The 25,798-nt window shown below is 39.9% G+C and overlaps 1 protein-coding gene across 3 annotated transcripts in view; it reads left to right on the forward strand.

The window, feature by feature from the left end:
• Window positions 1-25,798, forward strand: part of syt7b (synaptotagmin VIIb) — a 95,529-nt gene that overhangs the window by 34,655 nt on the left and 35,076 nt on the right. For 2 of the 3 annotated variants that reach the window (XM_079555683.1, XM_079555684.1), the window contains exons 2-5: window positions 11,027-11,130; window positions 15,990-16,072; window positions 17,708-17,842; window positions 22,080-22,271. In XM_079555683.1, coding sequence (XP_079411809.1) covers window positions 11,027-11,130; window positions 15,990-16,072; window positions 17,708-17,842; window positions 22,080-22,271 — 514 coding nt within the window. The remainder of the gene's footprint in view (window positions 1-11,026; window positions 11,131-15,989; window positions 16,073-17,707; window positions 17,843-22,079; window positions 22,272-25,798) is intronic. The other variant, XM_079555685.1, reaches the window with a different exon arrangement.

The following is a 25,798-nucleotide window of genomic DNA, read 5'->3' on the forward strand; positions in this document are numbered from 1 at the left end:
TTTTTACCTCTGCCCTCCCAGACTTTTCTAAAAAATCGGGTATTTTACCTTTTTATATTTTTTAGCTAGTTAGCCTACCTCAAATGAGATTTTGGAATGGGCAAAAACCAAGCACATTAGACACCATTATGTAAAATTTGGATGTCGCCATCAGATGACTCATATAAAGAAAGAAGCCTATACACAGCACGATGACTCATTCACGTCCAGTCAATAGTATATACCTGCGTTCTTACAGTTGATTGAATTAGGTGTGAAATCTTTCTTGGTGATATTGTTGCACCAGCAGAACCTGTTAGCCCCGGTCATTGTAAATTGAGTTTAATACTGGCAGAAGGCTTCGGACGTATACCACAGGCTATCTCATCCTATTACCGCAATGTATTTTTCTTTCTATTTCGCTTTGGAGATAAATAAGACACTATTGACTTTAGCGAAAAGATCTGATATAAACTAGGCCGTGCCCTTCAGATTTACTTTGTATAGGCTAGGATGAAAAGTTAAACGCCTGTCTTGCATATCAGCTGGCTTATTGCTTGTAAATAGACATGTAGAATTGTCATCTATGGTTCAGTATTTTGGCAAATCATGGGCTGTGAATTAAGCAAACTAACAGTTGAGGAAAGAGAGTCCGAGATCAGAAGACGTCTTGTGATGTTAAAAATGTAGGAGGAACAATCTACCTGTGACATATAATTAAATACAATGTTATTCCTGTAATAACATTAAAATAATTCATTTTTCTAATGTATTTTTGAGCTGGATATCTACATATATTTTGCAACAGACATTTCTTGTTCACTTGTACAAACCAACATGTCATTTGGTCTGCTCTTAAAGCGGTGGCACTTCTACCATTTTGTGAATATATCAACAATACAATTGTTAGTAAAACCAGCACAGTATTTGATATGTTTACCTCATTTTTGGGGACTCAGACATTATATTTACAAAAAAAAAACATAAAAAGAAAAAAATGCTTTAACCCTTCGCAACTGCAAATTAGGTTATATCACAATTTTGATGTTGCTTTTGTTGTTCAGAAATAATTTAGCTCAGACCCAGTGAGAGAGAAAAACACAGCACAGTTGAACGTAACGCCGCTTGTATCTCTTTTTACGGCCTGACAGCTTAGCAATTCACATGACAAGCGCCGATGAAAGAGCTGTGCAAGGCAGCGCTGCGCTTTTATGCTGCCATAATGTTGCACAGTGCACCCTGCTCTCCCTTCTTTCAAATCCCGTTGGTATTTTTGCGTATAATTGGTCGACAGTGTTCCTCCCACCAGTCCCCACGAGTTTGACTGGGCCTGTTAAGGGTCAGCTCCTGTGGCGGTGGACCTCTTCACACTGAGGCTACGCACTCTGCTGGAGGTCTCGAGTGACTAATAGTGCTTATTCTCTGAGCGGTGCCGGGCGCGAATACCAGGACAGAGTAGAGAGCCTGCAGATAAGCAGGTGGAGGAGTGGAGAAGCCGAGAAAGCTTGACAAAAAGAGGATAAGGGAGAAATGTCGACCAAATTAGACACTGGGGAGAGGAAGTAATTGCATTGGATATGATTGTATTCAGACCTAATTGCAGTTTATTGTCGGGCTATGCATATGCAATATACTTACTTACAGCAGGTTTGACTTCTTGGAAAAACGCGGAAAGATTGTGTGTTCAGATTGGAGTTTTTCGTGGATGGGCACATTGACACACTCTTTATTTTATTAAAGACCTTAGAATTTGTAAGGAAGTAAGAAAAAATTATAAATGTAGCACCTTTCACAGACAGTCAAGTCACACGGTGCTTCACAAAATGACAATAGAAATTTGTGGACGTTCCAATCTGACAAAGAGGTGACAGCCACACTAGCAACTCCTCCACCTAGACCTCAACACACATCACCATCACATGAACAGTTAACGCCGCTAAAGAGGAGTCAGGCAGGCATGGATGAACGTGAAGACCACACCAGGGCTCTATAAACTGGGAAGTGAAGTCCCAACGATATGCAATATGGGAAAAAAACATATGGTTTTGTAGTTCATGTACATGTTAAAAGGTTATGTTCACATTTCAGTTCAGTTTCATGTTTAGAGAGTGACAGTGACTCCTGAGTGTCTGTCTGTGGCAGAATAGTGAGAGCAAGGCAACAAAAGTAGATTGTTAGAGGGATATTTCAGGATTTTTGACATAGTGCCACATTTCCCAATTAATCCGAGTGTTGTTGATTTCTGGAGATATATATATTTTTTGTAATTCATGCGGTTCTTATATTTGTAGAGTTTGGTGGCGCTAGGCTAGCGCATTTCTTTGGCATCAGCTCGCCTGCATTAAAAACAGTCTGACCCAAGCACAGTACACCTGAGGTAAATCACTTTTAACACCAGACTAACGATATCGATGTCTGTGTCGATAGAATAACTGACTTTGCATCACAATCTGAAATATGAGTTATTTTAAATTAAATTAAATTAAAATGTAATAGTTAAAATTACTCTATCGACACAGACATTTATATGGTTAGTCTGGCGTTATAAGTGATTTGTCTCAGGTGCACTGTGGAGTGTGTGAAACTGTTTTTAATGCAGGCTAGCTGTTACCGTAGAAATGCGCCAGGTAACTCTTCAAATATAAGAACTGCATGAATTACAAAAAAAATATCTCCAGAAATCAACAACAACACTCTGATTAACTAGGAAATGAGGCTCTATGCCAAAAATCCTGAAATATCCTTTTAAGTGTACATTGTCGTGATTAACCTTTACTCTGCAGTAGTAAATGTAACTTGTTACTACTTATTCCGAGGTACCGCATTTAAGTTATTTTCCCAAAATTAAGAGCCAAACTTGTTTATACACAACCAATGTTTTGCTGTATTATTCCACCTAATAAATATTCAATTTCAAAATATGACACATTAGTTCATAAATCAACTTGAAGAAATTAAAAATTGCCTTGGCAAGTCTTCAAAAAAGTAGTGAAAAGTAAACAACTCAAAATCAGACGACAATCTTCCTTCTTAAAATGGTAACAGCAACATGTGGAAGTAGAAATACACGGCTACATTTCATTTGACGAGCTTTGACAGCAGATTTGTCAAGGCTCCACACACCAGCGTTGACGGACATTTGGGGTCGTCGTTCATGTTTTGCACACCATGCCTTCCTTCTTTGTGGCAGACGAAACAAGCTCTTTTTGCAATAATTAGATTGCTGGTTAGTACAGTTAATGGCACAGCAACTGGTTGGCATTGCTACCGACCTTCATACCGCTTCATACCATACTGTGACGACATCGCGATCGCTCGTATTCAAGCCGTGAGTTAATCACTTCACTGCGATTGGTTAAATCCACCTGTCACTCACTCAGCATGACAAGTCTGGCCGATTGGAGAAGTGGGTGGGGAAGATGTCTGTATATTTGCATACTGCAGCATAAAACAGAACAATAAACTGAATCTCAAAATGTCAATAGCACCAAAATAGTAGATTGTCCCAGAGTTCAGAACATGATTCATTTTTAATTGTCATATTGCCAGTGCTACGACACACTCTGGTTAATATAATAAAAAAAAAGTTCCTCCATGTGTTTTATGAAAGCCGTATTGTACACACATATGCTTAATCTTTTTGTCTTTTTCCGTGTTGTATTCTGTGAAGCTATAAGTGGAAAGGCAAAAAAAAAAAGACAAAAACTCTGTCACGCAGCCTATTTTTCCAAATGAACAACTCTAATCCATTCTTCATAATTTATTTAATCACCACCAGAGTGAAAATGAGTTCAGACAGAGGCAGACAAGAGCAATTAATCCAAGAAGAGCGGAGTGCATCCACGACCAAAGTATCATTTATTTCGACTAAAACTGTAAAGCCAATTATGTGAAAACTGCAATAAATACATGCGTCTAAATACAGAAGGAGGAGGAGGGTGAGTGCGTGACGTGTAGAGTCATGACAAAGCATGTTGTTTACACTTGGAGCCACAGGGGTCTCCCAGTGTGAGCCCAAACACAGGAGGCGCTGCAGCTGGAGCTAATCCATGTTTATTGAACCAGCCGTGACCTGCATCACACCGGCGCACAGTGACACCATTGAACACAGGGCAGGTACAAGGAATTCGGCATTGTTGTAAGCCTAAGGTGTCACTTGGGCAAACATCTCCAAATCTAGAGCTTTGCTGAGGTCAGGACTACCTTGCTGGAGGATAAGTTTTGGGAAACTTTTGTAGCTGGAGGAACCACATGCAGACACAGTGAGAGCCTGCAGATGCACAGAAATGCTCCACATAAACCTTCTTGCTGTTATGGTTGGTGGTGGAGCGAAGAAAACAAAAACTGGTGATGTTTAATAACTAAAAAGGTCCAAAATCCAGAGATACGACGATGAACAGAAGGAATTGAAAACTCGAACAAACTGGGGCTGACACAGACAATGGAAAACAGAGGGGTCTAAATACACAAGGAACAGGGACCAGGTGAAACACTTCAGTGCGGGGCAGGTAATCAACACAGGGGACGCAAAGCAAAATCACAAGGACAAAACACAGGACTAGACCAGAGACAAAAAGACAAGAAAGCATACAAAAACAGGGACTAAAAACCTATCATGACACTTGCAGTATTTGTATGTTGCATCAGTGTATTTTATTTATATTTTATTCATTGTTTGTAATAGAAATAAAGGCAAATCCCACCAGCTCTGTCCATAAGAAACAAAAAAAAACAATTTAATCATTGTCCTATTTACTAGGGCTGGAACGATCCACTTTTGTCACGATCCGATACATATCACGATATCCAGGGCCCGATCCGATACGTATTGCGATACGGTAAATAATTATGATAGGGCTATCCATCCATCCATCCATCCATCCATCTTCTTCCACTTGTCCGTTGCCAGGTCGTGGGGGCAGCTGTTGGAGCTGCCCAAATCACATTGCACCAGCCCCTTATGACTCCTCCTGCAGGTGGTGGGTCTACGGGAGGACGGCCTCACGATTAACCGGGCCTGTTGGTCTCTCATAAGGGGCTTCTGAACCGCTCTTTGTCTGACCCGTCACCTAGGACCTGTTTGCCATGGGAGACCCTACCAGGGGCACGAAGCCCCGGACAACAGAGCGCCCAGGATCATGCGGGTGCTCAAACCCTCCACCACATTAAGGTGGCGGCTCCAGAAGGGGGATGATAGGGCTATGTTTGCCTTAAAATGTGTAAAAAGTCATGTGTCCAGAGTTTAGAAACCAAATGCCATTTGACATTTACTAAAGTGTTTAGATTGAACAGTGCATTAACACAAAATGTAACAAAGTGTAACTGTTACTATACCGATGACGTCATATGATACCATTACTATTACTTCTATTACTGCTACTGCAACCACAACAGATACTGCCTGCACCAAAACCATAGAGTAATGGATATCTCACTATTTTAGTTTTTACTGATCACTTCTGGCTTGTATCAATATGTCACCAAAGAGGGGCATGATGATGATGATGGTCCACGCTCTCATATTGTCTCTTTAGGGTCAGTCTCTGCCTATAAAACAGAAGCTGCACTGCATTTGTTCCCCACAGAAACAATGGAAAACCACAGCAAAACCAGTGGCCATGTTTTTGCAGTTCACCAAGCTTGAGCCTTTTACACTCTCATTGGAAAGGAATAACACAATTATGTCTTCACAGGTTGCTCCCCGCCGCAGCTACTGTCTGAAATCACACAGCAATTACAGAGCTTGCGAGCGAACAAATCCATGCAACTAAAATGCATTACTTGATGAAGGAAATATTTCAAAGCTGTGCCAGATTAGGAAGAGGTAGATTAGGAGTCGAGGCACGTTTGGCAGCAGAGTGGTCTCGGCGCATGTGACTTGCATACTCCTCCTCTGTCATCTTCACTGCTCCGCGATGCCCCACACACACCCCCCACCCCACTCCTCTTTATGCATGAGCTTAAGGTTCATCTCAGGATCTGTGAAAATCGATGTTCAAAGATGGCCGGGGTCGATTAATCACAATACAAATAAAACTACAAATAGAGCTGTGGCTAATAAAGACACATTATGCAACATTTACAGTCGCTTTGAATAAATTGGGCTATGTTTAGAGCTGCTGTCTGCAAAAGTAAGAAGAATAGTTTAAAAGTGCAATTATGTTTCTTTTCTTCTTGCTTCCTTGCCCCACAACGCTGCTTCAAATAGTCCCACTGAACAGTATGCTGTACTAATTAAGTTTATCTTTAGTTAATAAACCCAACTCCAGCTGTAACCATAGCCCTGTCTGATTAATAGTTTGGACTCCTGATCATAAGCGAAATGTCTTTTTTAATTTTTGATTAATGGTGTTAATCAAAAAAAAAAACACCACACTTACACCACACTTACACAAAGTAGTTGTGTACTAATGAGGCTAGCTCCTGTAACAGATGGCGGTGCACTTTGTTGGAGAGGGGGGCAGCAGGTGGGTCGAGGAGGGTCTGCACTTCCTGGCAAAAGTCTTACCCCGGAGCAGATTGGCTGGAAGGTGCAATGCAATATATGAATGTTGTATGAGCGATACCGAGCCCATACAACATTCGATCGACGGCTGGTTTGGTGATCGATTGACCGTTTTCTGGTGAACACAGACTCAAGAAGAGCGAAAATGACATAAAAGTTGTGTGCTACTTTGTTTTTGGAGTTGGTCTGTGGTGTTTTGTACATTGGAGACTTGGTGGATATCCGTCTGTGTCTCATCTGATCGGGGGCAAGGTTGGCATGACTTTGACTGTGAGTTTGCTCCATCAACATGTCCTCGGGCAATGCCACTTTAGCGTTATGTGATAACATTTTTGAAAAGGTGCATTTTCGTGCGCCATTTACAGCCAAACGATTAATCGATTGATTGTGATGGTAGTCGGTGAATTGGTTGATTACCAAATAATCGTTAGTCACAGCCATATATTTATTTATTTTGTTTCTTTTGTTTCTTTTTGCTTGTTTGTTCTCTACAGTAATTGGTTGTACTTATTTCTTGGCTTTCATTGTTTATTTTTCTGTTGTGTTTTTGTAAAAAAAAATAATAATAATAAATACCGAGCCCAATTGTACAACAACCAGTGGCTTCATATATTGAGATTTATAAAAAAGTTGTTGTTTTTTTCAACTCTTTTTACTGAATTGGTATTAATTGTAAATACATTTTCTGTCAAACAAGCACAATCAGTTAGCAGTACTAAGTAACTCACTCCCTAAAGGCCATAAGCGCCACTGCAGGTGTCGTTGCATGTTGCGTTATTTTACTCATTAATTGTCCGTGAGATTAAATTCTACGCTGACAGAAAAGGCAAAGGGAGAGAGGGATATTATACATCCAATTGCACAATGGAGATATTTTTTTTCACTCAAACTTGGCTGTAAATACTGTTTAAGTGGCGCTAGCCCGCAGTTAGCTTTGCTCGTTAGCTTCTTCTTCGTGATTCTATTAGCGTGTTTTAGGGCCTCCGACTAGAGACACCAGGGGGAGACGAAAAACCCCTCAATCACCCCATTACCACTTGTATTACCTCCAGAGGGACTACGAAAGGGATTCATTAAGGTAAACAAGATACTTAGTACTGCTTTAAGTCGTTTTACCGATAGAAAATACATTATACATGACATTAGACTGCCCCATATTAAAATCGAAACAAGTAAAAGAGGTTTGAAAACTTTGTGAACCCATCGTAGTCGAGCCAATACACAATGCTTGATGATCAGCTGCAGAATCCCGAACAAGAATGGATCAGCGGCAAATTGGGAAAAGAAATCTTGCCCATTATATTGGCTGAGTCTGGATAATGAAATTTGAGCCTTGGGGTTTGAATTGACAAGTGCTATAATAAGCCCTCTCACAGGGCTAGCGCAGAGCTCCATTTAATGCGCAGAAAGTGTCGTTTTGGTACATTTCGGCCTGATGAATAGCAGCCAGACGGTTTGCTCAGAGCTTGTAGTTATAGGTTCGAAATGAGCTGGAATAAAATAAATAAAAAGTCCGATTGTACAAGCATCCATTAACTAGGCCTGTGTGATGCTTGAGAATTAATCTGTCTAGTCACATAGCACAGCGAGAATGGACTTAATTTATATGTGTTATTTTGCGTCATGAGTCACCTTTGACGTGCGATTTGTTATATTTTGCATCTGCTTGTTAAAGGGATTGACTCTCATTGGAGGCTAGCGTAAGTTCTCCCGCTGATAACACCCTACAAACTGGAAACTGGCAGACTTTTGTGCCCACACATTGAGGCTTTGGCACTTTGGAAAGCAGTCATTCTTCTCCTAGACACTTTTTTTTGTCTCGCTCCATTTTATGCCCTGTGATTTGTTCAGCTTTTCTCCGTTTGCACAATGTGTTGGGGAAAATTGAAAGGAAAACAGTGAACAATGGTGCGATTGAGATACAGTATTAGTTGTTTAGCCATGATACATCAATAGTGTAAAATGTTATTAGAATGCACAAAAACTTATTTGTTCCTGAATACTAATTCTGCCGCGGCAATCTCACCATAGTAACAAATCAATCAAGTTGAAAACAATGGAAAACAATAGACCCTCATACCCGGCAAGGAAAAACTCAAAAACCCAGTGGGAGAAAAGAGAAACCTCAGGGAGAACCAGAGAGATCCACTCCCATGGACGGACAGGCTATAGATAGACCCAGGGCTGACGGGAGTCCCTCAGCAGACAGGGTCAAGACTATGTGGAAGAACGTCCTGTCCTTGTTTGAGTTTCAGTACTTGTTGTCCAGTCCCTGTACTGTTGGATAGGGGTTTCTCTGCAGAGGCTGAAGAGAAACCCCTATCTCTTCAGTATTAGCTGTCAGTTAATACTGGAGCATCGAGGAAACAGCGGCAGGGCATTTTGTTTTCCCTGAACATGCCTGGATCTCAACACTGACTGAATTTTAAGGGAACATTCCAAGCACATGGACATTTTCAGCCTTTAGCAATATTATATGTGACAAAATAAGTCATTGTGTCCTCTCCTCGTCCAAAACACATCAATAGTACTGTGCTACATTACGGTCATTTTACTTTTTTCATTTACAGTAAGAAAAAATGCAGATGAATTAGCGAATGCAATAAGAAGCAGGCATTTATATCAAGCACTGTGAATAATCAGCTGCATAGGAGCTCAAGACGGGTTGGTAACACAATATCTATATTAGGTCTTTATTATGTTTTGCTTTTACACACTATGCAGAAATGACTTATTGTTTTGTAAAATACCACAATAACAGTATTTAAAGCCAAAATAGAATAAAATACAAGCATTTATTTTATTGCAGATATTTTTATGGTTAAAAATTGAGTGGCTGCCCTCTCCAATAACCTGACTAACTTTACTGGGAGCGTTGATGTCGCAATCTCGTCTCCATGGAGATGTTGAGTATAAGCAGCCAAATATAGGTTCGGTCCATTCTTTAATTACCCACTGCCAAAATAGCCTTTTCTGTGTCTAGTCATTTTTTTTTTATTGCTGTGTGCCTTTAAGTCTTCATATTTTTCTGATATTCTGCAGCTACAACAATTCTTCACATCCTTAACATGTAAACCTGCAAGTCTTATGAAGTATCTCAAGCTCAGGGAAACTGCTAAATTCAGTTGCAAACTAAATCAAAAGTCAGCAGGGAAGAAACTAGGATGAGATGTTTTGGAATCTAATCTACTTTCTGTTCTCCTAATCCTTGTCAATGTTTGAGGTGCACACAAGAATAGAAATACAGTGTGATAAATTAGTCAGTAGTCAAATGAGAGGCTGGTGTGAGCTCGCTGTTTGCCTATCATTGTTTTGTCAATGTGCTTTTGTATTCTGAGCAACAAACTGAATGACAGAGTTGGGAGTTGGGTAATTCAAACGAAATTGAGATGAGAAATGTTATAAAGCACTGAGAGAAGTTTTCATCGCTCACAGTGGAACAAAGTTACTGAGGATTTATGGTGTGCATGAGGAGAGGCGGGCGCTGCAGTAATTGTGCCGTCTCTGGTCTCATGATATGATCTTGTCTGGACATCTGCACATCTCGTAGTGATAACATGACGGGAATGTGGATGGAGCCAATTCAGGAAATGTTAAAATGACCGTTATGGTTTTTGCACATGTTTGTTTGTTGAATCGTGTTCCTCTGCTATTAAGTTAGCCTTAAACTGCAGTCTCTGTTGGTGTAAAAATCAAACATTTGTAAATATTTGCCCATAACAAAAATGTGTTGATTTCATTCTCGGTGGTAATAATCCTTCTGTTTGGCTGAGGAGTATTGTTGGAGAGTGAAACCTTAATTTGGCCATAACTAAAGGCAATATAATATGAGTTATAACAAGTTCTTTATGTTTTGAGCCCATTTTTTACCCCCCAATCTAACCCGACTTTGTTTCTAGAGCACATTTTATAAACAAGAGTTTCCAAAGTCGTGCGTTTGTATAAGTGCAGCTCTATCCGATTTCTCCTGTTCTGAAACAAGGGGAGAAAGTTAAATCTAAACTTTTTGTTGTGTCTCGAACTCGTTATAGCGCTCTCAAACTTTTTGCTCATCTCCATCTCTCTGTGTGCATGAACTAATAGGCACACTTTACAACTTCTAGACTGCGATGCGAAGTTTTCCGTCACAGCAATACCAATAATGCTATATGCTTTTCACACTGCTACTTCTACCAAGGATAAAAAAGTACTGGAGCCTTCATACACTATTGCATAGCCTCCCCCCCCCCCCCCCCCCCCTCCTTCCCTCTGGTTTCGCCTTTTTTTTTCAGCCGCACACTCGTTTCATTTGTCTCTGTCTCTTTCTGATGACAGATGGCAGATGACGGTGATGAATAGGACAGGAAGATATGGAGGCACACAGGCCAAAGCTGCAGATTATACCTCAATGTTTCCATTAAAAGGGCTTTTGTCACTTTAATTTCTCTTATTGCAGCGCTAGTGAGGAAAAAGAAGTCAAGGAATGAGGCACCTCAGCAGGTTAGATCCATAATTAACATGGCTAATAATATCTCCCTCTGTCTGTCTTTTTTTTTTTTGCAGGCACGGTGTCGCTGAGTGTCTTCCTGGTGTCAGTCGTGTTTGTGCTGTGCGCCGTTTGGCTGGTGGCGCTCTGCGGAGTCTGCACCTGGTGTCAACGCAAACTGGTAAGAGGCGCTTGGCAATTCAGCACAACTCTTCTGGAGGATCTGAAGAGGCAATTACTGGCAATAGCGCTCCGATTCTGTTTGTGTTGGATATGCATATTGCTTTTAATGAGGGGGAAAGGCCAATTAAGGTGTAATACAGTCTACAGTGGGATACAGTCTAAAAATAGCATGCAAGGAGAGGTCGACACTGTCACACATTGTCACAACACTGTTTTATGTTATTTTGTGTCTATCTATCTATCTATCTATCTATCTATCTATCTATCTATCTATCTATCTATCTATCTATGTATCTATCTATCTATCTATCTATCTATCTATCTATCTATCTATCTATCTATCTATCTATCTATCTATCTATCTATCTATCTATCTATCTATCTAATCTATCTATCTAATCAGTATTATTGGTTATTCTGAACAGTAAAGGTTGAAGAGATAGACTTCAGCTCAAACAAAAGATCTTTCCACTTAAGTGCCATAACATTTTCCTCCTCCAAACGCTAAACCAAGTGCTAGGTAAAGAGTTCCATGTCAATAATTGAGCTTTTCCAAAGTTCTAATTCCTAGATTGAATTAGGGCAGGGCGATGTGGCCTAAAATCTACATCACAATAAAACAAAGAAATATCACGATAAGGATATTTGACGATATAATTGACAGTGGACAAATTACTTCAAAATCCCAGACTTACGCCTATTTGGGAGATTAATTTAGTGATATTTTATTCATTTTGTTTTTAACGGCATACTCATTTCCTCGCAAATATGATCTTTACATGCTTCATTTCATTTAACTTTTTAAGCACCTGTCCCCGTGTTCTACAGTCAGTGTTTATGCTGCTCTGATGGAGCTCAGTGTAACATAAATTATATCTTGTCCACAACGAGGTAAATATTACGATATCAAAAAATTATATCGCAATATAGCCCACCCCTAAATGGAATTTTGATAAATGGCACAGCCTGATGTGAGACTCTTGCCATAAGTCACAAAATATCTTACCTTCTGTTTTATTTCTTTTAGCATGCTCATAGCTCCATACATGTGCACTGTTATGTGGGCAGTTTGCCGTCTCCCTCTGTGTCCTTCATATCGCTCCCGTAGCTTTAGTTTGATGATGAATGGCTCCATGTATTTGAGTTGTAGAGGCGCTCGGCTCCAGTGACAAACATGAAACCTTGGATGCTTTCTGTAAACACATCCTCAGCTCGGCGCATCACTGCCTCTGCCTACAGCAAACAGCTAAACGTGCTAATGATTCATATGCAAATGCGTGTCAGTGCTAGCAACTGCTATCCCATCTATATTCTTGATTCGCTGCCATTTACTATGTGTATGCTGTTTACCCTCCTACTCCTGTCAGTGAATGTTGATTTAATGGAATTTATATAATACAAAACATATGTACCCAAAACCAAGCCCTGATTGTAAGTGGGAGGGTATTAGGTGTGGTGGACTAAGGAAATCCGCAAGTAAAGAAATGTGTGTTATAGAACTTATGCTGTGGGGCTTCGCAGGTAAATTGATAGAACAATGGATAGCGCTTTGTGTTTACTTGATCCATTCGCATTTATTATGTGCGTATGCTCTGTTTCACTTCTTTTCTCTCTAATCTCTGAGTGAGCCGAGAGCCCGAGCAACAATTGATAGTTTTCCTCACTCCACTTGAAGCACAAACCGCAAATATTTACCGACTCGCCTGTCTTCTACTTATGTTAGATCCCCCATAAAATCCAATTGCTGTTAAGTTACAAAAGCCCTCCGAAGCACACAAACAAACCCATGTCTTATCGCCGTTTGCCCTCACACTATCTATGTCTGAGTCTTTGTTTTTCGTGGCACACTTCTTCTCTGTCTTTACTTGAATGCTCCACTCTGGATTTGTCTCTTTGTCACTTTATCTCCGCGCCCTTGTCACAATGTCACCCCACAGAACCGGCCCACTGTCTGCCTCACCTCTCCTGATACCTGGATGTACTCTCTTAAGCACATCTAGCAGGTCCTTTATTTAAGTATTTTGAAGAGACTAGATTATCAAAATGACCTGTGTGGCTTGATCAGATTTTGTTTTGGTCAGGCGCTATTGTTTAATTAATTTGTTAGCTATACTGAAGTGCAAATATGTGTCAAAACCACATGTAGTTATATCGAGTAGTTAGGTTTTTTTGAGTATGTAGCCTAATAAAAAAAAATATGTTGAATATAGAAACAATGAGAAGTGTTCGATATATTGCATCTTTGGTATTAAAAAAACATTCATTTAATATCCTTATTTGCCCTGGGTTTTATTTAGGGATGCACCTATTGGATGCTGGTATCAGATATTTGAAAAAATATGATATTGAATAGGAATTGGATACAAATATCCGATACTGAACCGATACCAGTTTGGCTCTAACACCTTGAAAACACAACTTTCACCAACTAAACCCAAGTGAATATGCTGTTTGTCAGTTTAAAGGGAAGAACCTGGGGAATTCAATCACTGAGTTAGTTTTAACCTCCGCAAACATATTTTTGATCGCCACGCAAAATGCCGTGGCTAGCAACAGAATGCTAAAGCTAGCGGGAGCATGCTAATGATAACGGCAACTAATCCAGGCAGGGTCAGAAACTATGATGGAAATATCTAAAGTGGCCTGATCAAATAAAATCAGTTACTGCTGGAGCAGCCAAATGTTTGTATTATAGTTTGTTAAATGCTGTTAAAGAATAACTGATATAAGATATTTGTAGTGATCAGATGATTTCATGTGAGCTGTTCATGTAAAATAGCCTGTCCCAAGGATAGTGTAAAAGATCCAGTGATCCATGTTAAATGTTTTTCCATTCGTTTATGACAAGAAGATACTTTATTGGTCTCACAATAAGAATAAGAGGACCAGTCAGAGAAAGCCACTTTTAAGAAAGTGTCTTGGTATTGGTTAATATCGGATATCGGCAGATACTCAAACCCCAGTATCGGTATCGGTATCGAAAGCAAAAAAGCTTGATCAGTGCAAATCTAGTTTTATTCAGAATAATCTTCCTATAAAATGCAGCAGCTGAAATGTTCACAACACTAAAAGGCTTCATATTCCAACCCTGGAGAGAGTGAGAATCATCAGGGTGTAAGAAGTGACATTTTGGAGGTTATTTTCTGCCACAATAAACGCGATTGTTTTTGCAATAATTATTGATTAGGAACTGAATCTATTAGGGCTGAAAAGAGCAAGTGCATTTTACCCAGATGGTTCAAGAAATGTGAAGGGGGGGTCATGTTTATTTGAGGAACTGCAATTGAGATAATGGAATAACAATAACACTGCAATGGCGGAAACAAAGTGATTGCATTTCACCATGATATAGCATGTTTATATGGAAATTAATTCATATGTTTACATTTAGTTTTTTTTCCGTTTTTTTTAGACTGGTGGGTGTGGCAGAAATTCTAAGTCCATGCAAAAAATAGCACTATACTTTCACTTCACTCTCATTTTAATCTGACTTCTCAATGAACAAATTGGCTGAACAAGCAAGACAGTGTTTTTTCTTAGTTTTTTTTAAATAAATGTGCGACAGTTAAAATGTCCCAGACCAGTACAGGCGTCTTCATCCTCCAATAGCCCTGTTTTTCTGAGCTCCACTGTTATATGACGCTCGTGCTTTTCCCTGCTCCCTTCCTTGCACCTCCCCAAAAACAACAAGCTCAGACTTTCAACATTGTACCTGCTTCCCCTCTCTCCGCTCGACCCCTACCTCCTGCACATTTTATGATACTGTTAATCATAGATGAGCTGCTCTTGATAGCATATTCCTGACTGGGAGAAATCCATCCCTCCCTGCCTGATTTTCAGCTTGGTGAGCCCTGTATTGGCACTTCTGAAACAGTGGCAGTTTGGCGTAACTCCAGATTAGGTCAGACCCCGAGCAATGGCCTCCGATTGAAAAGACATGTCCCTCTCCTGATGTATAAGATGTAAAGGGATAAATAATAGAGTGTGCTGTTGACGCATTAGTGAGAGATACATATAGACCACAATGCACTCCAGACTGTGGGCACATAGACAAAGAGGTCAAGTGTCACGCTGTTCCTCCCAGTCATCTGAATAAAAAAATACTGCTGCGGCCTTGAGAAAGTTGGTATAAAAACAAACACGCACACAAAAACAGGTCATGTTACACAAGTGTATGGATGAAAAATGGAATATGCTTCTCAATCACAAAGTTTAAACGTTCATTAATACTTTATTAGATAGCTGTAATAACTTCAGAACACAAGTATGTTATATATATCTCTATGGAGTTTAGAGTTCATAAAAATCATATTCATTAAACACTGCATCAGTTTTATGACGTAACATAGGACTTAATCAAGTTTATAATATGTGTGAATCAATCAGTTATTTGTGCAGTTACTGTTTTTGTGCTTTAAGTTCATTTCATGTTCATGTTTTGTTTCCAAGTTGTGCTTTTGTGCAGCACTTGAGAGACTTAGTGACTGCAAAATGTTCTATTCAAGTAAAAGATGGATACAGTACCCTATGGTATCCATTTGATTGACATAGCATCCTCTTCTCTTCCTTAAAGGCTGGGGTTCCCAAAGCAATGGCCCGTCACTGAGGTGTTGTGAGATCAATTGAAGCACAAATTGCATTTTACTGTAGGTGTTCCAAGATGCTAGCGTCTATATTTTGGCGGCTGCGACCTGAAACGTCTCTGAACCCCTCGCTCGCACTGCACCGGCATCTCACCAAACTGACGTCCGAACTGAAGCCGTTCTCTATGAGCACTAAAGTGGCAGGAAAATATCTTTGATACAACAACATGGTTTTCAGATCCACCCACTTGCCTTGTCGTTGTGTCTGTTGCAGGGGAAGAGGAATCTGCCTGGGGTAGAGGCAGCCAGTTCTCCTGATTCAGAGATGAGAGGTCGAGGAGAAAATAAAGCCATCAAGTAGGTATCAGCGGGTTGTGGACATATGGAAATGGGATACACTGTGGCGATACTATCACATTTTAACAAGCTATTTCAGACCAGGAAGCTAATCTAGCAGTCTGCACCCCGCGAGGTCAGACACAGTGCCCTGAAATAATGCCCTCATTTGTTCCATATAGTGTTGGCGGGACTGTATATATGCAGTGCATTATTGAATCGCTTGTTATGTAAAAAGGCTTAATATGAAAGACCGTATGGCGCAAAACCTGTGCCAATGAATATTTGAAAAGGTAATTAGCAGTCAACCAGCATGTATACAATGAGCATGAAAAGTGCATGTATTCTTGTACCTCCTAAAAACAAATTCCAAACTATGCTTATATAGTTTAGTCGTACTGTTTTGTACCAGTGTTACTGTAAAATATGTAAACCAGTTTTCTGGGCATGTATTACAATCAGAGGTGAGATATCATTCTGTCTTCTAGTTATGTAAGAACATGTAATCTTATCTTAAGTCGTCACATATTAATTACTTTTGCGTCAGTGTCAAGCCCTGATTAAAGGGGAATTGACTATTTGATTTGCATGTGAGTATTCTTTGAAACTATTGTGACAAAGCATGCCTTGGTTTTTATCTTTAGCCCCTCTTGCATCCCTGCGTAACCTGGAAGCGATCGGTCCTCACTTCCCGACTGCGCTCCGATCCATAGCTTTGAGGCCAAAACATCCAGTGAAGCTTCACTAGCACAAAACAACAACGCATCCCATTCTGATAGTTGTGTTGATGGGCAGCACACTACATCCACAGAGCCGTTTATTCAGTTTAATTTTATTTATTATCGGGAATAAGAGGAGGGGGTCCTTCAAAGGACAGCGGGGGGTTTATAACGTGACGGCTGTTCCAGAAAGCAAGAAGGGAACTTTGAACAAACGGTTTTACATCGGTTTGTTTTTATCTATCCAACAAAATGATACAGAATAAATGTGCTTGAAATTGAAATTGTCACCAAACACAAGGATTAATCAACGCAGAAAAAAACTATTTGATATTTTTAACTTTAACTTAAAACGCTTTTTAGCATTTCAACTGCATTGGCTCTCACACTTGCTTTTTTGCACGTTGTGGTGTACCTCCTCGAAGTGCATTAAAACTGTTTAATGCAGGGCTCCGAGTTGTTTAATATACCAACAAACTGAAACTGTTAATTTGTGCCTGTTTGCTTTTTTTTAAGTCCGGGGCAGGACTTAAAAATGCGTCTTTCCGTTTTCCAATCCATTTTTCCTAACCCTAACCGTAACCCTAACCCTAACCTTAATTCCTAACCTTAAACATTTTTAAATTACCGCTTGTTCCTGTGTCATATCCAGCGTTTCTCTAGTTGGTTGATCCCGTCTGTCAATCACCGCTGCCATCACGCTGCCAGACTACATATCTTTGAAAAAGCACGTAGTTTGGCAGGCCAGGCAACAGCTGCAGTGGAGTGACGTAGAACGTGATTTAACTGTTGTTATGTGACAATAATTCACAGCAGTCAGCACTAGGATTCTCACTGACCACGGTATAAACCATATCAAAATGCATGTCATTGGACTCAAGTGAAATTGTCTTTGGCCTTGACCACCCTTAAAACCTGTCTATCTCTCTGACCACAGTGACCTAGACAGAGACTTCTGGAACAACAACGACAGCAGTAATGTACAGCAGAGGTGGAGCTCATACCCGCCCAAAGAGTTCCTCCTCAACATGTCCCCCTACGCCCCGTACGGAGACCCACGCCTCACTCCCAAGTGAGTTTTACACACACATGGAAGGGCCAGCTGTGCATTCACTGTATGTCTAGAATGAATTCAGAACTTCTGATTTTCACATTCTTCTGTAGTTGCACCAGTGGTGTTGGGACTAGAATAGTATGTAATAACATTTCCCAACAAAGTAGTAAATTCATATATGCACTAATTGGCTGCTTTGTTGTTTTTTAATACAATGAACTAATAATTAAATGGTAATAGACTTCTTTGAGTGCATGACAGTGTTGCCAAAACAATTATCTTTTTTTACATTTCGCTATCCTGTTGCTCAGGCCAATTCCTTCAGTTCATATGTCATTAGCTGCTTCCTTAGCGAATGGCTCTATATTCAGTTGTAATTCATGCTAATTGTTTACTTACAGAGAATACTAATTATTAAGTCCTTTAAGCCCAGCAAATAAATCAAAGGGTAATTTGAACCAATTAGAATAAATGTATTGAACATAAAATTCACATAGATCAAAAGCTTCATGTTGGAATTCAGCCTGTATGTTTCAACCAATGTCTCTCATCCTTTGTAATCCTCATGTTGTTTTTTGCATTTGGGCATATCCAGAGAGAGCAGGTGATTAGTATGCACTGCTGGTTATGCTGCACCTGATAGAGACGAGCGGCACCATCCCTCACTACAACTGTGATGGCTCATTCTGCCCAAAAATACTGTCACCGTTTACTACCAATATCTTAATGAGCACTCATGATTCACTCATTAATTATTTAGTGAGAAATTCTGATGTTCCTGCAAACAGATGCTGAATATATCCCTTAATTTACTGTGTCTGTGATTGTCCAAGATGCCCAACAGCTATTACCTGAAGTAGCACTTTTAGAATCAAGCTTACAAACACATCAATCCTAGAAATGTACAAATCAGTCAGTTCAAATCGAATGGGCACACACAATGCTGTCAGTCTTCCCCAAGCAATGTCACAAATTACAACCAGTTTGAACAAATATGGAGGTGAATCCAACACATACGGTAATACAGCTAAAGTATTTAATGGAGGATTGTGTTTTGAATATCCACACTACGCATTTGACTCTGAAACAGTAGAACATTGTAGTATTTTTGCACGGTGGAGCGTGAAGGCTGGATATCTCGGCCCCTGCTGCACTCCTCACCTCTCACCTGCAGCCTGTGGAGCGTCGGCATGGTAACGGACAGCCCTCAGTTTGTACGAGAGCCCGGCGTTTTTTTATTTTTTTTTAGCGTTTGTCCAACTCCGCAGCATTCAAATGTCAAAGAGTGCTGACATGGGCCGGCCCACACGATGTGCTGCTCTTCAAGCTGAGGTCAGAGAGAGTACATTTTTTTAGAGAGAGAACGCGAGAGCTCTTGTGCTTTAGCAAAGTGAAAGAGCAGCCTTGGTCTTGCAAAAAATAAAAAATTTAAATACAATTCTTCATCCATCCCACTATAATAGAATTGAGTGTGATTTCAGTGATATTAAAAAAAATATGATAAAATGGAAAAATAAAAAAGTAAGGGACCTTGCAGTGTATTGTTTGCCATCTCTATTAAAAATGAAAGTTTGAAAAATTTGAAAGTTGCCATTACGTAACAGTAAACCTCAATTATTTCCCCTTGAATGTTGTGAAACATGCTTGTAAACTCATCTCCGCATTAGCAAAGTTTTCGTTCCCCAAATAATAGTGGTTCTCAAGTGGTATGACCTTGGGACCTACCATAGGATGATAAATGGTAAATGGACTCAACTTATACAGCGCTTTTCTACCTTCATCAGGCCCAAAGCGCTTTACAGCAAGAAACCACTCACACATTCACTCTCTCATTCATACACCAGTACACAGACACTGATAAAAATGTAATTTGTTATATATCGGATAAAATATTGTATTTTCCACAAAGATTTTTATTGAACAAGCAGCAGATATCCCTTTAAGACTGAAATCATGATCAAAACAACCGAACAACATAAATTTTAACAAACACCGATAGTGTTTCCATGCAGTTTCAGATGGAAACCCACTGAAAATGGTGCCGTGACCCACTTTTGGGTCCCGACCCACCAGTTAAGAATCACTGGTTTAAACTGTGATGGTTTCAAAATGGGAGAAATCAGGCACAGGGACTTTAAGAAATTGTTCAACTCAAATTGCAAAACTCATATTGACTGTTTCAGTGTGTAGAAGGTTGATCTATTGGAACATAATGTATGTATATATCTACATGGCTTTTAGATAAGAGGGGTGAGCTGTAGTTATTTAGATGACCTAGTTTACACATCAACGGTTCTCTCGAAAGACCATAAAACAAAAGTCATTTTAAGGCTCTCTCTGATGGTTGCCTGGTTGGTGTTTGTCTATTTGATCATGTTAATTGAAGCGATTGTGACTCATTTAGCTGTGTTTAATGTTTGTTCGGTCCGTCCTTGCCCCATTCCACATGATGCTGCATTGTATTTCATTTGAGTCATGCGCCCTGAGCCTTTTGTTAAAGCTGCTCTCCCAAGTCCTGCTAAATATCCATCTGCATTCACCTCACAGCGCGCAGGCATTTCCATCAGGATCCTCTCTAATTGCAACTCACTTGACCGTTTGGAAACCACAAGCCGAACGGTTTAACATTATATCAGTGCGGCTACGTCGAAATTACTGTAAAATAAGTGAGCGGCAGCAGGAGTGATTAGCCGTTATTGAGCCTTTATTGCATACAATTATTGGCTTCATTATTTTTGATAAAGGTGGTGTTTAGTTTAATACCACCAGGTAATTGGCATGACAAGAGAAAAGATAAAGCTGTCAATCTAGAATGTAATGCTTAAACAAAGATATTAGACCAGTGTTTCTATAACCGTGGTGCAGATACTACTTGTGGTAAATTGTACATGTTTTTATGTTGGTCCTTGTTCAAACTTTGGGAATGGTTTAGGATTTAGACTTGATAGATCGTTTGTGTAAAACATGATTAAATCCAAGTCTAGGCCTAGTTTTGATCGACAAGTTCAGATGGTACTTGGTGTGGAAACGGCTCTAGACTTTTTAAACTGAGAAGACCCAATGCTACTTAAGAGCAACATGAATTATTTTTGTCTGCAGATTACACAAGTAGATTTTTTTTTTAATTACACGCTATGTGAAATTCATATATATATAATCTGGCAAAATATGGCTCAAACAAGCACAAGAAGGAGTTAGACATTAACATCAATACGCTATAAGTAATTTACTTTTCTCATTCCCAGCTTTGTTTTTAGCATATGGATCCTGTTTCACCAAGCCTGACTTCTGTGCCTCCAGACTATTTTTACACATGTCTATGTCCCTGTGTTGTTAGAAGTTGTTCTTGTGTGTTCTAAGCACTCAAGCCTGTGTGTATTTCTGTATTTGGTACAGTAGGTCAGTCGGGTGGGCACCGTCATGAAATATAATGTACAGTCTATTTTAAAGCCCTGTGGCGACAGAGTGAAAAACACTGTAAACAATATGATTTGCAGCGCCTGTTTGTCTTTTTCCACAGAGATGCATCTCAGAGATGTACAATTATTAGCACTCTGTTATCACAGGAGGCACGTGCTCTCGTCAAATTAGAACATGACACATTTGCTTCATTATTCAGACATTATTCTCTCACAAAGGAACATAGATGTTCCCGTGTGAATTGGAAATAACAATTTCCTCTATTAGATCTAAAGGCCTATTCTGTCAAAATTTAAGGTGATTTCTACATTCACTTTTGAATGTGATAAAGGACCAATTGTTGTACAGAATTACATTTTACTGATTTGCAGTGGCAGAATGGAACAGTAACTGCACTCTGTCTATGACCTTTGGATGATTGTGGATTTAATGGTTACCACAAATTATTTAACATTTTTTCAAACTGGATAATAGTTGAACACTTTGTCAGTGGCTTCTGCGTTGCGTATGGGTCACAGGTCAGGGTGAAGATAATTTTACCTTTAGTATATTCAGAGGAAGAGCTAAAAAATTACTTCTCTGAAACTCCTTGAGAAAACAGATGCTGCTTTGTATTTTCTGTGCCACAAGAACGGATTGTTCTAATGTGAACAGCTTGCTTTGGCAATAGACTTTTGTAGCTGGTTTCTTTCCTTGGTTTAACTAACTGTTGGATTGTTACTTCTCTCGGTCCTGTGCGTCTGTCGTCTGTGCTCCTCTCTCCTCTGTACCCTCTTGGCTGTCTGGTCTGTCCGTGTTTCTTTGTGGATTTTGTGGATGCCTCGGTTTGCCCCAGTGGGGCTGAAAAGGGTGGTCAGGGTGCGGCTGGGCCCTCCCCAGGGGCCAGTGACGGAGTGGGTGGAGCTTGTTCGGGGGCGGGTCCAAGTCGCAGTGACAGCGTTCGCAGCATGGTGACGGGCGGCATCAGGGCGGGCCGCTGGCAGACGGTCCAGAGCCACTTGCATGCCGGAGGTCTGCGCTTGACCAAGTGAGTGGTGCATGGAGAAAGATGCATGAGGGAACACCCCAGGCACGACTCCAGCATGGTGTGTCCATGACAGGGATAATGAAGTTTGTTGATGCACAGTCTTAAACTCTTCTGCATGGACTCTCACATAATGAAGCAGAACTCCTACAAAACTGAGGGATCGAAAGCTCACATCTACAACATCACAGTCTCACAAACTAAACTACACTGCATAAAGCAATGCCAATACTTCAGCACTATTTGTTTGCAATAATATTGTACACATCCCATTGAATGAGTTCAACAGAAACACATACAGACCAGTTTAACATTACTCTCTGTCCCAGATTATAAACATAAAAATATAGTGAATATACACTAAGAATCAGAAAAGGACAGTTAAGAGTAATAATGACCATCCCCTGATTGTGGAGGTTGTATTGCACTAGGGTGCCTGTATTATTAATACAGAGAAATAAAAAACGCACTGATCTTTTAAAATGAGAATTAAATGTGTATTAACACAAGCCTATTGTTGAGATTATTGTAGGAGGTAATTCATTAGAGTATAAGCTTGTGTTTCTGCACCCTCTTCTCTGCCTCCTGGATCTACCTGTTTGTATTTCTCATTCTGAATTGGTTTCTATTTCAGGGTTTAATGTGTTCCCCTCTGACTCTCTGCTCACTGCTGCTATTTTTTCTCCCCTCGCTCTCTCTCTCTCTCTCTGTCTCTGTCACCCTGTTTTTTTCTCTTTCTCCTCAATTTTCTTTAATTACAAAATCATTCGAGGTTCATAGTCATCTTAATTGACTTTCAAGGAAGACAAAATGTGAAAATAACCCCGCGAGTCAGTAATAGGATACAGCTGATCGAGGGCTAACACGCCGGTCCGCTGCGTGCGTACTGTACACTTAATGAGAATGATAAAAAAAACGACACAATATATGGACAGAAATGAGTTTTGTAAATCATAAATCAAAAGCGAAGCGTGTGACACCAAACAGACTGCTCAAATTTATTAGCACGTGGACCGGCTCCCAGTTTTCTGGCCTATTGCCCCTGTGGACCCAGCCAAATGCATTGATTTATAATGATGTCACTTGTGATAATATGTTTGTTGTATCATTCACAGTGACGGGATTCTAGTGTGTCCCTGGATATTTGTATTCATTTTTCATATCTGCATGTCACAGAAGAAGAGATCCACAAGAGAGAGCACGACAAGCTAATATTTGTGACGTTAGGATGCGAATATGACAGGTTAACTCAGGCACTGGCGCAAACTTGTCTTGGGGAGGCTGAAAGTACACAAGCAAACTTAAAGTGTGGCTCGATTTTGAATTCAACTTGCTTACAAAAATACTTAATTAATGCTTAATAAGAAATTCAATTGCATAAAGTAGAAAGAATTAAAACAAAAACATAATTTAAAATATTTAGAAATATGTTATATATAGAATTCAGAAAAAGAGAATAAAGTGTTGTGTTGTGCACAGTATATGCTTCATTATTGGCATCTGGAGCCAACACTATGCAGTACCGCAGATCAAATTATACCAGTTCATTTAATGTAACACACTGTCTATTTAAGATTATGCCCACAAGCTTATTGTTGCTGTTTTTGGTTTGAATACTATTTAACATGGTTTTGGCCACCTTATACAAAAGTTAAAGCAGTACTAAGTAACTCATGCCCCTAGAGGCCATAAGCACCACTGCAGGTGTCGTAGCATGTTACGTTTTTCTACTCATTAATTGTCCGTGAGAGTAAATACCACGCTGATGGGAAAGACTAAGGGAAAGAGGGATATTGTACATCCAGGTACTCAAACTTGGCTGTAAATACTGTTTAAGTTGCGCTAGCCCACAGCTAGCTTTGCCCGTTAACCTGTTAGCTTCTTCTTCATAATTCCATTAGTGTGTATTAGTGGCTCCGGTCCGGTGGCAGTAAAGTTGCAAGTGAGGTTCTCTGGCCAGAGACACCAGGGGGAGATGAAAGACCCCCTAATCCTCCCATTAACACTTGCATTACCCCCAGAGGGACTACAGAAAAGGATTTATTAAGGTAAACAAGTTACTTAGAACTGCTTTAAAGTGCATATGACAGTTTTTAATGCTTTTAAAAATATGACTTATTTAGAAGGATAACATCAGTTGCTAGTTCGTCAGTAGCATAATTACCATTTTATTTCAGTGAAGTAGCAATTTTAATTGAGAAATGTTTAGAGAGGGCAAATATCAATATTCTTTTACCTGTTAATTACTCAAAAATTGTAATTTTACTTTTTTTTACTAAGGTGGAGCCTGAGCATAAAGATAAAAGATAACTTAAAAAAGTTCAGTAGGTTTGCAATTATAACAACCCTTAAAGAAATATAAAAATGTACATATAACGCTTGTTTCTTTTTTGTGAAGATTCAGACACTACTGTAAAGAATTTGAGAAATTCTCAATATTTTCTTCGTAAATAATCGTAAAATCGCATTGTCATACCCCTAATTGCACGGCAACAGTTTAAAATTGTTTACCTTCTTCTACGTCACTTCCTGTCGGTGTCCATTAAGGAAATTAAACTATTAACTCAAAAATGGCCACACGAAGGAAAGCTGGGTACAATCTTTTGCAAAATCTTTAATATAATCGTGTTAACTATGTTTTTCCCAAAAATGTGTCTAATGTGTCATAGGCACTTTTTTTTACCTTTGTGCACAGGTTTAAACATGTCCATGAGAAATAATAGAGAAGATGAAAATGTCAACTGCAAAGTATTATAAGAATCATGTATTTCAGAACATGTTTGTAAAGATTTTCAGTGCAGGGTTAGCAGGATTCGTTTTTGATCTGATAGAGACAGAAGTATATGCACTGACAGAATATTATAAAATCTAAAGGCTATACTAAGACATCTTTCTTTCTGTCATAGCAGCATTGTCAGTCACAAAGGAGAGGTCATTGAGTTACATTTATTCATTTCAAACATTATGCGCAGGTCTTGCAGAGTCCTTGGGCGATGCCTAATGGGGGTAGTGTTCTGTATGTGGGAGCAGAGTGCATGTACACAGACTTGATCCAGCAGCGCGGCTCTCCTCAGGGGGCTTGTCTCTTGACTCTCCGGCCGAGTTTGCTCCAAGTAAAAAAAAAAAAAACAGAGAGGTCCACAAACACAGCACAAAGTCCAGGCAATAAATCCTCTGGCACACCATTAGACAGAGCTGTTTAGTAGCAGCTTACAGTCATCAGGCAGGCCAGTGATTGAGGGGAGGTAAGAGGTGCAGCACTGTTATATGTTTGTGTGAGTTGTGAGCAGTAATTAAGAGACTGTGCTTTGAGGGAGAGTGATTGGAGGTGTGCGGACGTAGATGGATGCATGAAAAAGGGAGATTGGAGACAGGAGATGAAGAACTTACAGAGCGGAGGAGACGGCAATGAAGGAGTGGGGCTTAAAAAGACCGGGGAGGGGAGGCGTGAGCACAAGTAGGTCAGGCCTAATTAAGAAGAGGTAATGTTCAGAAACAATTTAGAGTAGCGTACAGGGACCAGCGCTCAC

The sequence above is a fragment of the Gobius niger genome, assembly GCF_951799975.1.
Source record: "Gobius niger genome assembly, chromosome: 4".
NCBI lineage: Eukaryota > Metazoa > Chordata > Actinopteri > Gobiiformes > Gobiidae > Gobius > Gobius niger.